The sequence below is a fragment of the Geotrypetes seraphini genome, chromosome 14 (genome assembly GCF_902459505.1).
Source record: "Geotrypetes seraphini chromosome 14, aGeoSer1.1, whole genome shotgun sequence".
NCBI classification, from domain to species: Eukaryota; Metazoa; Chordata; class Amphibia; order Gymnophiona; family Dermophiidae; genus Geotrypetes; species Geotrypetes seraphini.
In genome coordinates, this window is record NC_047097.1 from 926437 (window position 1) to 938656 (window position 12220).

Consider the following 12220-nt stretch of genomic DNA (forward strand, 5'->3'; position numbering starts at 1 on the left):
GTCAGCACAAACAGATGGTCAGAGAGTCTAAACTTATTGGTGACATCAAGATATCAAAGCAGTACTCTGCTCATGTCCAGCTTCTTCAAAAACTGTGGACTGGAATACAGGTAAGCAGATTTTTTTGATTGACATGAAATGGTAAAACTGCTTTCAGTAGAAAAGAGGAATGGTGCATAGAGAGACTCCAGTCTCTGAGATTTTAAGGAAAGGCTCCCTATAAGAAAGAACCTGGAGCTCTTTGTCTCGCTGAGCTACCAGAAAGACTGCCTTAAGTGATAAATCCATAACAAGATTTCTTCCAGCAGCTCGAACGGAGCTTTGATGAGACCCCACAGAACCACGTTAAGATACCATGAAAGAAATGGAGGCTTAAGAGGTGGTCTGATGCGGAGAGTACCCTTCAGAAATCTGGCTATGTTTGGATGAGATGCTAGTATATGTATGTGGCCCAAAGTCCTGAAACAAGAAAGTCCTGCAACTTGAACCCAAAGGGAAGTCACAGCGAGTCCCTTGCCTAGGCCAGTTTGGAGGAAAGCCAACACCACAGAAAGCAGAGCTGAAAATGGCTCTTGGGTGCACCAATGCTCTTGGGTGCACCAAAGCTGAAAAGTCTTCCATGCTTTAGTGTAGGCGGAGACTGTAATCAGCTTTTTAGACTTGAGAAGGGTGGTAATGACCACCTCTATATACGCTTTCCACTCTAACACTTTGCATTCAAGAGCCATGCTGTAAGAGCAAAGTGATCCAGATCCTCTATGCATACTGGAACCTGAGAGAGAAGGTCTGAAGTACCGGAAACTGGGACTGTACCTATTTGAAGACATATATCTGCATACCATGGTCTGCGGGGCCAATCTGGTGCACCTTTCCTGAATGAATTGCAATCCTTTAAATGATGAGGCCTATCTTGGAACAGAGAGGAAAGACGTACAACAGAAGCTCCTGAGGCCACAGTTGGACTAGAGCGGGGGTGTCCAACCTTTTGGCTTCCCTGGGCCGCATTGACTGAAATTTTTCTGGGGCCACACAAATGCGCAAACGCTGCAGCAAGAGGAGGGAGCCGGCAAGACAGTAAACACCCGGGGGCAGCAGAGGAAAATACTGCATCGCCCTCAACCAGGGCCACACAAAATACTTCACGGGCCGCATGCGGTCCTCGGGCCACAGATTGGACACCCCTGGACTAAAGTGTCTATACCCTCGCTTCCAGCCTCAAATCTTCAACTGAAGAACCTGTCTGCCTTTTTATTTTTTGCCATTGCCATGAGGTCAACTTGAGCCTGACCCCAGCACCGAACAATGGCTTGAAATTCTGTTGCCGACAGCGTCCAGTTGCCCGGATCTCAGATGTCTGCTGAGGAATTGGGCTTGAACATTGTCCACTCCCGCTAAGTGTGTTGCCAAGTATTTGTAAATGTTGTTCTGCTCAGGAGAAGAGCAGGCAGGCAGGCTTCTAGAACCCAGATGGGTGCTCTTGGTGCCGTACTGGCGATTGACGTATGCCACCGCTGTAGCATTGTCAAAGAAACCCTGATCACTTGGCCTTTCAAAGTCTTTTGCAATTTCACCAGAGCTAGCCGACTGGATCGTAGCTCCAGCCTGTTGATCAATCATTTCCTCTGAGAGGTTGATCAACAGTTGCAATGAGCTCCCCAGCTAAGGAGACTGGCATTTGTCATTAAGACTACTCAGGAAGTTATCTAAAGGGGCATGCCCTTGGCAAGGGACAGAGAGCTGAGCCACCAATCCATGCTGGCTTGAACTTCCAGCGTCCATGGCAGATACTTCTGCAACGAGCCTGTCCGCGGGGACCAATGTGAGAGTAACACATATTGTAGAGGATGCATGTGAGCCCTTGCCCAAGGAACTACATTTATTGTGGCTGCCATGGAATCCAGGACTTGAAGATACCTTCTTTGGTGTGGGACTGACTTGGCTAGAAGGCATGATATCTGTGAGCAAGGCTTCTGTCTGTGTGCCTCTGGAAGATAGACCCAGCCTGCTGTCGTGTTGAACAAGACTCTCAGGTACTCCAGGGATTGAATCAGCATGAAATGGCTTTTGGTAATTCACAATCCAACCCAGGTCCTCCAGGACCCGGATCACCTGATCTGCCGTGCATCAACACTCAAGAGAACGAGGGGACCGGGATCAGTCAGTTATCCAGATAGGAATGCAGCCCCATCTTACACAGGTGGGCTGCCACTACCACTATGACTTTGGTGAAGGTGCAAAGAGCCGTTGCTAGGCGGAAAGGCAGAGCTGAGAACTGAATGATTTTCCAGGACATGAAACCTGAGAAATGTCCTGTGGTCTGGGAAAATGGGAATATGCAAGTAGGCCTCCATCAAATCTGAGGGTAAGAACTCTCCTGGAGAAACTGCCGCTATGACATATCGAACTTGCCTTCGCTGCGCGCCGTTAGCTCCCCTCCTTTAAAGGGGGAGTCCGGGCGCGCTGGTGATGACGCGTTGGGGGGTGGGCGGAGCTCCCTCTCGCCGCTATCCCACGCTATTGTCTCCTTCCTGCTTGTTTGTCTGCCTCGGTCCGCCTCCTCCTTCGCTCTCTTCGCCGGTGCCTGCTACCTCCTGCTCAAAGTAGCTATAGAGCAATGATCTCAAATTCCCGGCCCCCCGGATCCTATTTTGCGGCCCGTGATCTGTACATGATCTCACACACTGGGCAGGAAGAGAGGCTCCGGCGCCAGCATCAGCTGACTTGAAACTTCTTGCTGCCATCACTTATGCCGGGACTCCTGCCTTCGCGCATCTGCTGGGACTCATTACCTCCTTTCTCTAGCCTTCTGCTGCTGGTTCAGGGATGTGGAGACAAGACGAAAGCAGGAGTTCCGACAAATACACAGGAATCCCGGCATACATGATGGCAGCAGGAAGTTTCAAGTCAGCTGATGCCGCCTGCCCAGTGTGCGAGATCGCGTACAGACCGTGGGCCACAAAATAGAGGTACTGCTGGACAAGGGTAGCAGGAAAGGGAGAAAAGGTGCTGCTGGACCTTGCAGAAAGGGAGGTAAAGGAAAGGTGCTACACACTGGAGGGGAGGGTGAGATGGTGCATGGGGAGAGAGCATGTTGGGTTGGGGGATACCACTGAGGGAAGAGGCAAGGACAGAGAGAGAAAGCGTGCAGGAGGCAGAAAGTGTTAGACTCATGAAGAGGGCAAGATGGATGAGGAGGAGAGAAAGGAGGGAAGGAGAAATGTTACACTGAGGAAAGGGGAGATGGCAGAGTGAAAAGTTGGACTCATGGAGAGAGAAAGAGAGAGATGCTGTTTGGTTGAGGGAAGGAGGACCAGAGGAAAAGCATGCAGGAGGAAGAAAGAAAAAAATGTTGGACTGGTGGAAAGGAGGGATAAATGTTGGAATGGGAGGGCGGGCCAGAAAGGAGGAAGGGAAGGGAGATGGACTTCAGGGGGCAGAAACGCAAAAGGGAAAGAGAAATGTTACACTGGGGAGGAAGGAGCGATATGTCATATGTCAGACTATGGAAATAGGGAGGGAAGGAGAGAGAAATAGGAAGGGAAGGTAAGACATGGAAAAATTGAATGTTAACAGTTAAAGGAAAGATTTACAAACTATAAAGAGAGTTTTACCTCATGCAAAATTGTCATTTTTTAAATAAGACATTAACTATTTTTTTTCTGCGCCCTCCAAGTACCTACGAATCCAAAATGTGGCCCTGCAAAGGGGTTGAGTTTGAGACCACTGCTATAGAGGCAGAATCTCCTGCCCATTTTCTAATCCAGAGCTTTCTGTGGGCAAAGATAGAATAAGCAGAAACTTTGCGCTCATGACCATGAACACATTATATAGAGCAGCTGCTACATATCAACCTGCCAAAATACTATTGAGAGGTATGCACTCTCCTCTGAAGCTGGAGCCTGGCACAGCAAGTTATGACAGGTGCACATCACAAAGGAAGCTTCCGTCGCTAAAGCTTAATATTCGTTTGAGGATTAAGTCCACCCTGCGATCTTCTGTATCCTTCAGAATTACTCCACCTTCAGTAGGAAGCGACATATACTTAGTAACTTGCACTGCCAGCAAATCCACTCTAGGTGGCACAAATTAGAAGCTTGTCTCTTTGGGCTGCCATCTACACAAGCTCTGAGAGCCTGAAACCCTTGACCCTACTAGCTCCTCAGCCTGTGCTCAAGTGCCTGATAAATCAGAGACGACCTGAGCACCCAGGAGAATGCACTCTAAGCTATCCTAGGTAGATGTCCTGCCCAAATGTTACCACCTCCTCCCAAATACAGCCCTCTGAACTACAGGTATTATTTTCTCTCAGGCAGAGTTGTCCCAGAAATCTTGGGAACCTCTGGAGCACTGTGAAGCCTCAAACTTTGGATTAACAACCTGAAAACATGAGGGTCATTTCATGAATAATGCACACTATTTTTTTTTTTAATTTACATGGGTTTTTTTTCCAAGTATTTCTTTACAATCCTTCAATATAGTCTCCCTGCTTTGCAATGATCGAGTTCCAACATCCGGGAAGCTTCTTTATTCCAGCCACGACCCCGTTTTTGTTCAGTTGCCAAATGGCTTGGGTACCGGCGGAAAAAAGCTCTTCCAGAGATGCAAAATGTTGTCTACGCATAGGTTGTTTCAACTTTGGAAAAGGGTCAAAGTCTGGTGGACTCATGTCTAGACTGTAAAGAGCATGAGGTAACACCTCCCAGCTGTATTTGCGTAGTTTTTCAATGACGGATGGAGAGCTCTATCTTTCCCACGGCCAAAAACTTTTGACAAGCTCAATCAAAAGTCAAACAAATGATGATTTTTGCTAATGACCATAAAGGCATCATCATTACAGACAAAGTTCCATGTGGAAGAAGTGTCACAGCAGTGCATTATCGTGATTTTTGCATAAAACCCAACCTCAGCTGCTCTTAACTGAGCCACTCATTCTTCACGACAACGCTTGCCCACACATAGGGAATGTCATCATTGAAAAACTACGCAAATACGGCTGGGTGGTATTACCCCATGCTCCCTACAGTCTAGACATGAGTCCACCAGACTTTGACCTTTTTTCAAAGTTGAAACAACCTATGCGTTGACATCATTTTGCGTCTCTGGAAGAGCTTTTTTCCGCTGGTATCCGAGCCATTCAGCAACTGAACAAAACTGAGCTAGGGAAAGAAGATTAGCAGAGGTAAGAAACCTAATCTTTCATTCTTGTATAATCCCTCTGGAGGCTGAACTCTCGGGACACATCAAAGCAGTCCCAAATCTCAGGGGGGCCCGATGAGCCCGCCGCCAGAACAGAAGAGCCAAAGGCCGTAGCACTCCTAGCTGCGATATCAAGCCGGTAAAACCTGGAAAAAGTATGAAGGAAAGCCCACATGGCCGACCAACAAATCTCCTCAGGCGAGATCACATGAGCTTTAGCCCACGAGGAAGCCATCCCTTCAGTAGAGTGAGCCTTCACCTCAAGGGAAGGCTTCTTCCCCACCTCAGAAGCAGGCCGACCCCGGTGCGCGGGGCCATCGGGCAGGAAGGCACTGGCACACACACAGTAAGGGCAGTACTTTAAAATTTAAAGTGACTGCACACTTGGTATCTGTCCATACTAGGTTCCGTGGATAATGTCACCCATCTGTGAGGATATTATACCTGCTTGTTCTCAAAGAATTCCATTTAAACACAGCTCTGTTCGGAAGAGAAAGACTACTTCACTAAGAAGAGGTATCTAGAAAGCAAATAGAGCAAGAATCAAGAGTGTAACTGGGATATCACACCCCTTCCCTTAGTATCCTGTATTCTTACCTGACTCCGCTTGCATCTTGACAGCTTTGGCCTTAGCTAATTCCAGGGCAGTGACCCAGCGCTGCCTCTCTACCTCTGAACTGGCTTTCAAGTGGTATGTCTGAGCTCCTCCATTGGAGATGATGAAGTTGCATGAGTCTTCCACAGTAATATTAGCAGTGGCCAGGTTGATTGTTCCTCGACATGTGTGGCGCATCTCAGCCTTTGATCTGTAACAGAACATAAATGGGGTGACATTTAGAGAAAGCAGGCTACAGCATCAAGGTTCATCTTGCTGTCCAAGGATCTTAGGACATGATCTTTCAGCTCTTTGTTTTAAAAAAAGAAAAAGACAGAGCTACTCCAATGTTATAGCAATACTTCTAGCAGCCATATATAATAAGATATATGATGGCAGAAAGATGGCCCATCCTGTCTGTATCCTATCCCAATTCACAGGCTCAGAGTGATCACCTACAATCTTTCCCTATATTTAGGGCAGACTGTCTTCCTCCACTGTACTTCTTGGTTAGACATAAATGCAAGATACCCATTGAAGTTTCCTCCAGGACACACTTCAACACAAGACAGTGACAATTCAATATCTGTCGAAGGATAGTAATGTGCTTAAACCAATTCCAGTTTAAATGTAATCACTAGAAATTACAAGTTTAGTTGATTGGCAGAAGTCTCATCAAACTCCTATGTCAAACTGTGACTTCAGTGCTTAAAAGAAGCTGAACATACTGTTACCAATATGTCTACAGAACTACTAGATATACACAAAATATGTTAAGAGACAGTCCCTGCTTATTAGAGCTTACAATCTATTCAACACAAACAAATAGGGCAAATAAGTGATTAGGGACTTTTTTTTATTGTGGCAATGATTAAAACAAAAATGGATAATGAACAGATGAATAGGGGCTAAAGTTAAAAGAAGGCTAGATATGAATAAGAGCAAAGTAAGAGAATGATTTACTAACTCCAGAGTCTACTCCAGCACAAGTAATAATAATAATTTTATTTTTTTATATACCGCCTGACCAGGAATGGTTCTAGGCAGTTCACAATAAGTAAAACTGAACATACAGCGAAGAATACAATTTAAAAATGGAAATATATCAGATAGTAAAACATGAGAAATGCATAAAATTTTAACACACAACAGAATGCATTAAGATACAAATTTATCAAATAATTGGGTCTTCAATAATTTTCTTGAATAATTTTTCCAAACCAAACATTCCATTTAGCAGCCTGAAAAGAGAGAGTTCTCTCAAGAAATCTTTTATAACATAATTTGACAGAAGGGAATGTAAACAAACAAACTCTTCGTGTAAACTTATTTGAGTGGTTCAAAGAAAAATGGGAAACAAGGTAGCCAGGTGACAAGCCAAAGATTGATTTATAACAAATACAAGCAAACTGAGGCAACCAATGAAGTTTCTGATAATATGGAGTAATATGCTCCCATTTTTTTAGATCAAAAATCAGTCAAACCACAGTGTTTTGAACCACTCTCAATTTTTTAAAAAGATTTTCTTATAGGCACCCAGATAGATAATATTACAATAGTCAAGAATACTTAAAACAGATGACTGCACTAACAGACGGAATGAAGCGTCATCAAAATATTTCTTAATGGTGCAAAGTTTCCAAAGCACCAAAAAACATTTCTTCAATAATAGATCAGTATGCTGTTCCAAGTATGGTGTCCATCTATGGTCACTCCCAATATTTTTATGGACTGTTCTATAGTATAGTCGAGACCATTCAAATGTATCATATTTCTTTGATTTTATCATTAGGAATTGCAAGAAAAAAATTTAGTGGAAGGAGTCTAGAATAGGCGGTAGAGGAGAAGGGTACAGATAAGAGTAACTTACCAGATGAACGGAGTTCCTTGGGATGGGTGTAAGGAGAGAAGAGCAGAGAGGTACTGAGGAGCTACAGAATGAATGAACTCATAAGTACACAAGAGAAATTTAAACTGTATACCCAATGAAGTGACATGGGTAGAAGGTAAGTCACGAAGCAGAATTTTGTACAGATTAAAGGGGATTCAGATGGTTTAGTGGAAGATCTGTGAGGAGCAAGTTGCAATAATCTATGCACAAAATGATGAGTGTAGATAAGGTTTTGGTACTGTGCTCAGAAGGAAGGGATGAATTCTGGTGATGTTATAGAGAAAGAAAATGACAGGTTCGCGCAGTCTGAGGGATATATTTAGAAAAAGAAAGAGAAGTCATCAAAGCTGATCCAAAGGCAAGGAAGGAGTGTGTTATCCACATAAATAGAAAGAACAGCTGAAGAGAAGAGGTGGGTTTAGAGGGAAAGCTGAGAATGTTTTAGGACCTCAATTACTTTATATACTCAAATATAAGCCAAGATATTTGGGCCCAAAAATGGGGGTCTTGGCTTATATTTGAGTCACTCCCCCTCCCAGACCTGTTGTAGGCTTCCGCTGGACATGCCATAAGACCTGGTGGGCCAGCGGTGGGCTGGGATAGGAGGGACCCCTCTCCCCTCCTGTCCGACATCAAAAAACTTTTACCCACTCTCCCGCCTCCCTTGCGTACCTTTTAAAATCTCCAGTGAGCCAGGACAGATCCCTCCTGCCTCTTGGCCCAGCCGACTGTGCATTCCTTTAATTCCCTCCCACCTCTTCAGTTTACCTTTTACAATCCCTGGTGGTCCAGCGGTGAACCAGAGCATGAGCAGACTTCCTGCCCCATTGGTGATTGGCTGCCGCGAGCTCTCACACTACAGAAATGATTAGTAGTAGTACTCTATGTTAATACACTGAATTTAATAATAATTTCACTCCTAATGTAAGTTTTGACAGCATCCCAGATGATAGAGAAATAAATATATTCAGTAAAAAAAAAATATTCATTAAACCGCTAAGTAAAATTGTGACAAAATTTTTCATCCTATAATAGCAATGCATTGAATCTCCAATTTTTCAGGGGTTGCAGGAGTAGACAGATGTCCAAACATACTATTATACGAGTGTTGTCCAAGATATGAATATGCTCTCTGGTAGCTTTCACAATAGAAGATGTGAATTGGAAATAAAAAGTAATCCTGAAAAGAAAAGGAGTTGTGTGGAGCAGAATGAAAAAAAGAAGAGTCCAAATCCATAGGACAAGTTAACCTCCAGGAATCTATCAGGTTCCAAGAATTTAGCAAATGATGTCATGCCTTAGTTGCTTTTAGAGGCCTAGGTTTGACAGAGGGTTTGCGATCCAGAATAGGACCTAGAGGAATGTTTGTGTCACCTGTAATTACATATTCAGCACTCAAAAGCGCTACTGGATGTAATAATTTATGAAAAAAGTAGGTCTATTGGTTATTTGGAGCACAAGGATTTAGACGAGCTTAATTTAAATTGACTTCAGAGTCAGTGATAAGGGAGATTACAGAACATTGAAAAGATTTACAAAGTCACAGCCGGAATTGAATGGGCTTCAGTGCATTTACTGGGGCTTTGTAAAAGGGGTCCATACTTCTTAGGTACTTTGGGGCTGGGGAGAAAAAAGAAAAAAAAAATCCCACAGTCTTGCACCCATCCTGTTTCATTTTCTTAAGATTCCACAGCTAAAAAAATGTGACACTCAAATAAAAACTATGGATGGATTTAGCTTTCAAAAATACAACAGAAGCTTCTTTCTTTTTATTGCATGCGATATTCCTTTTACATTTAAAGAAAAAGTAATCAGTGAATAAAACATCTTAAAAGGCATCGAGATGTAATCAAGTTATCAACTAAACAGAGGACTGAAAAAGATTGGTTATAAAAGAGATTTATAGTTCTATACACCTTCAATGTATGCATATAAACTGATATCCTGGAAACAAAACAATTAACCATCCCACCATTTTACAAAACCACAATAGCGGTTTTTAGCACAGGCTAGTGTGCTGAATGCTTTGCGCTCTATGAGTCGGGAGCAGCACAGAGCATTCAGCGCCGGCCTGCGCTAAAAGCCGCTACTGTGGTTTTATAAAAGGGAGCATATTAACCCAAATAAAAAACAGCGGAATAAACACCACCATAACCACATCCTCAATGAGTCAAGACAGCGAACGGTGAGAGATTCAAACACTATAAAAATGAAAGATACGTGATACCAGGTGATTAAACAACTATTAATCAGGTAGAAGCCATGACAGAAGATTCTTGATCATCCAAACATTTTCCAACACTGATGGATCTGAGTAGTTGTAATAGTAATGGAATAAGTTACTTTCATTATTGCTGGAGAAGAGGCCAAATTTGGTGTTCAGTGCTATCAGTCTCAACGCTAAGAAATATATACATTCATCTGCAAAGTCCTCAAAAAAAAATTCATCTGCAATTATTATTTTGTTGTGAATCTGAGGCCCTTGGTATTTCCATGACTTGGGGTAAGTGTACTAGTTTTGTAAACCACCTAGATCACTTGACGTATCATTATACATATCTTTATTAAACAACTAGTCTTTAAGCCCGTTACATTAACGGGTGCTAGAATATATATATGTCTGCCTTTCTTTCTGTCTGTCTCACTCCCTGGCCCCCTTTGTCTGTCTTTCTGTCTCTCTCCCTGCCCCTGTGTCTTTCTTCCTTTCTTTCTGTCTCACCCCTCCACTTCCTTGTGGAGAAGCCGAAGTAGCATTCCCTCCCCCTCCATGTCCTTGTGCAGCAGCATTTTTTCCCTCCCCCCACTTCCCTGTGCAAAAGCAGAAGCAGCATTCCCTCCCCCTCCATTTCCCTGTGTAGCAGCATTGTTTTTCCCTCCCTCCATTTCCCTGTGCAGCAGCAGGATTTCTCCATCCCCCGTACACTTCCCGCGGTCTGGCCGTGTCCCTTGCCAGAGTTATTTTTCAGTTTAAAGGTGCTGCGGCGGCTCCTCTAACGATCCCCTGCATCGGAAGTGTTCTCTGACCCAGGTGCGGCTCGTGAGAGGAGCCGCAGTGGCACCTGTAAACTGAAAAATAACTCCGGCAAGGGCGCTGGCCAACTGGCAGTTCAATAAGAGCCACAGCCCTCTGTCGGACACTCTCCTGTCGGTCCTCTAAGCCGACCGCCATTGACAGAGCTGCACGCCAACTCGCCTCCAGCTAGCGCAAGCGCCATGAGGACTGGCACAGCAGCACACCTCACGGTGCCAGGAATCACGAATCTTCAACAGCGCATGCGCGCTCTAGGGTTTTATTATTACAGATAAAACAAATCACCATAAAGCACAGCCATTTCTAAGATAAGAACATAAGAAGTGCCATCTCCGGAACAGACCCTAGGTCCATCAAGTCCGGCGATCCGCACACGCGGAGGCCCCGCCAGGTGTAACCTAGCATAGTATTAGTCCCCATATCACTCTAAATTTCTCATAAGAGATGCGCATCTAGCTTACCCTTACCTATGTCACCTTAAGCCACTCATAAGATGTACATCTAACTTACCCTTAAACCCTAGAATGGTGGATTCCGCAATAACCTCCTCCGGGAGAGCATTCCAGGTGTCCACCACTCGTTGCGTGAACCAGAACTTAAGTACATAAGTAGTCGCCTCCGCCGGGGCAGACCAGAGGTCCATCCAGCCCAGCGGTCCGCTCACGCGGCGGCCCATCAGGCATATTGCCTGAGCAGCGGTCCCTGACTAATTTTATACCTACCTCTACACTTGGATTTCACAGCACAAGAACAGCCAAACTTGGGGCTAAGACCGTGCGAGTAGCTGATTTGCCCCCTTTGGACGCTCATCAGCTCTAACTTACAGCATTTCGCATTGTTTGTGGGCGGTGCATGACTGGAGGGTATGGTCTGGTTTGGTGGCTGGGAGAAAGAGCAACGAAGCCACAGACGGCGGCCTGGCCTTACCGGTAGTAGGAGAGGAGGCCGTTGCTGAGCACGAACCAGCGCCGTTGGTAGCCTTTGATGTAGTTCGTCCATTTGAAGAGCCAGCCCTCGCGCGCAGAGGCCGAGGCGCTCGCGCTGTTGGCGGGGGGGGCAGGGCCGCCTCCGCCCGCCGGAACCGGGGCGCTGCTAGGACCCGCGCGCTGCTCCGACATGACGACGGCGACGCCAAGAACGGCGCTCGGCACCGGAAGAGACCCGGGGCCCGGCCCAGGCGACGGCCAATGAGCGGCGCACCCCGTGACGCACTTCCGCCCGTCGCGAGCGCCCAAGCTTCGGCCGCCTGAAAGGGCCGCACGAGCGCCGACGTTAACCTCCTCCTGCCCGGCCACTTCTGGCCCCTGAGCGGAGGGGGGTCGTTTCCCCTCCTCTTGAGCAGGGCAAGGGAACTCCGGTCCTCGAGAGCCCTATTCCAGTCGGGTTTTCGGGATTTCCCCAATGAATCTGCATTGAAAGCAGTGCAAGCAAATAGATCTCATGCAGATTCATTGGGGAAATCCTGAAAACCCGACGGGCGAGGACCGGAGTTCCTGCCAAAGATGGT

General features: G+C 45.6%; 1 protein-coding gene across 1 annotated transcript in view; it reads right to left on the reverse strand.

The window, feature by feature from the left end:
• The window catches only part of OSBP (oxysterol binding protein), an 85788-nt gene extending 73803 nt beyond the window's left edge, over positions 1 to 11985 (reverse strand). The window contains exons 1-2 of the mRNA XM_033920969.1: positions 11641 to 11985; positions 5794 to 6002 (exon numbers count right to left, since the gene is read on the reverse strand). Coding sequence (XP_033776860.1) covers positions 5794 to 6002; positions 11641 to 11831 — 400 coding nt within the window. The 5' untranslated portion in view covers positions 11832 to 11985. The remainder of the gene's footprint in view (positions 1 to 5793; positions 6003 to 11640) is intronic.
• Positions 11986 to 12220: the final 235 nt, after the last annotated feature.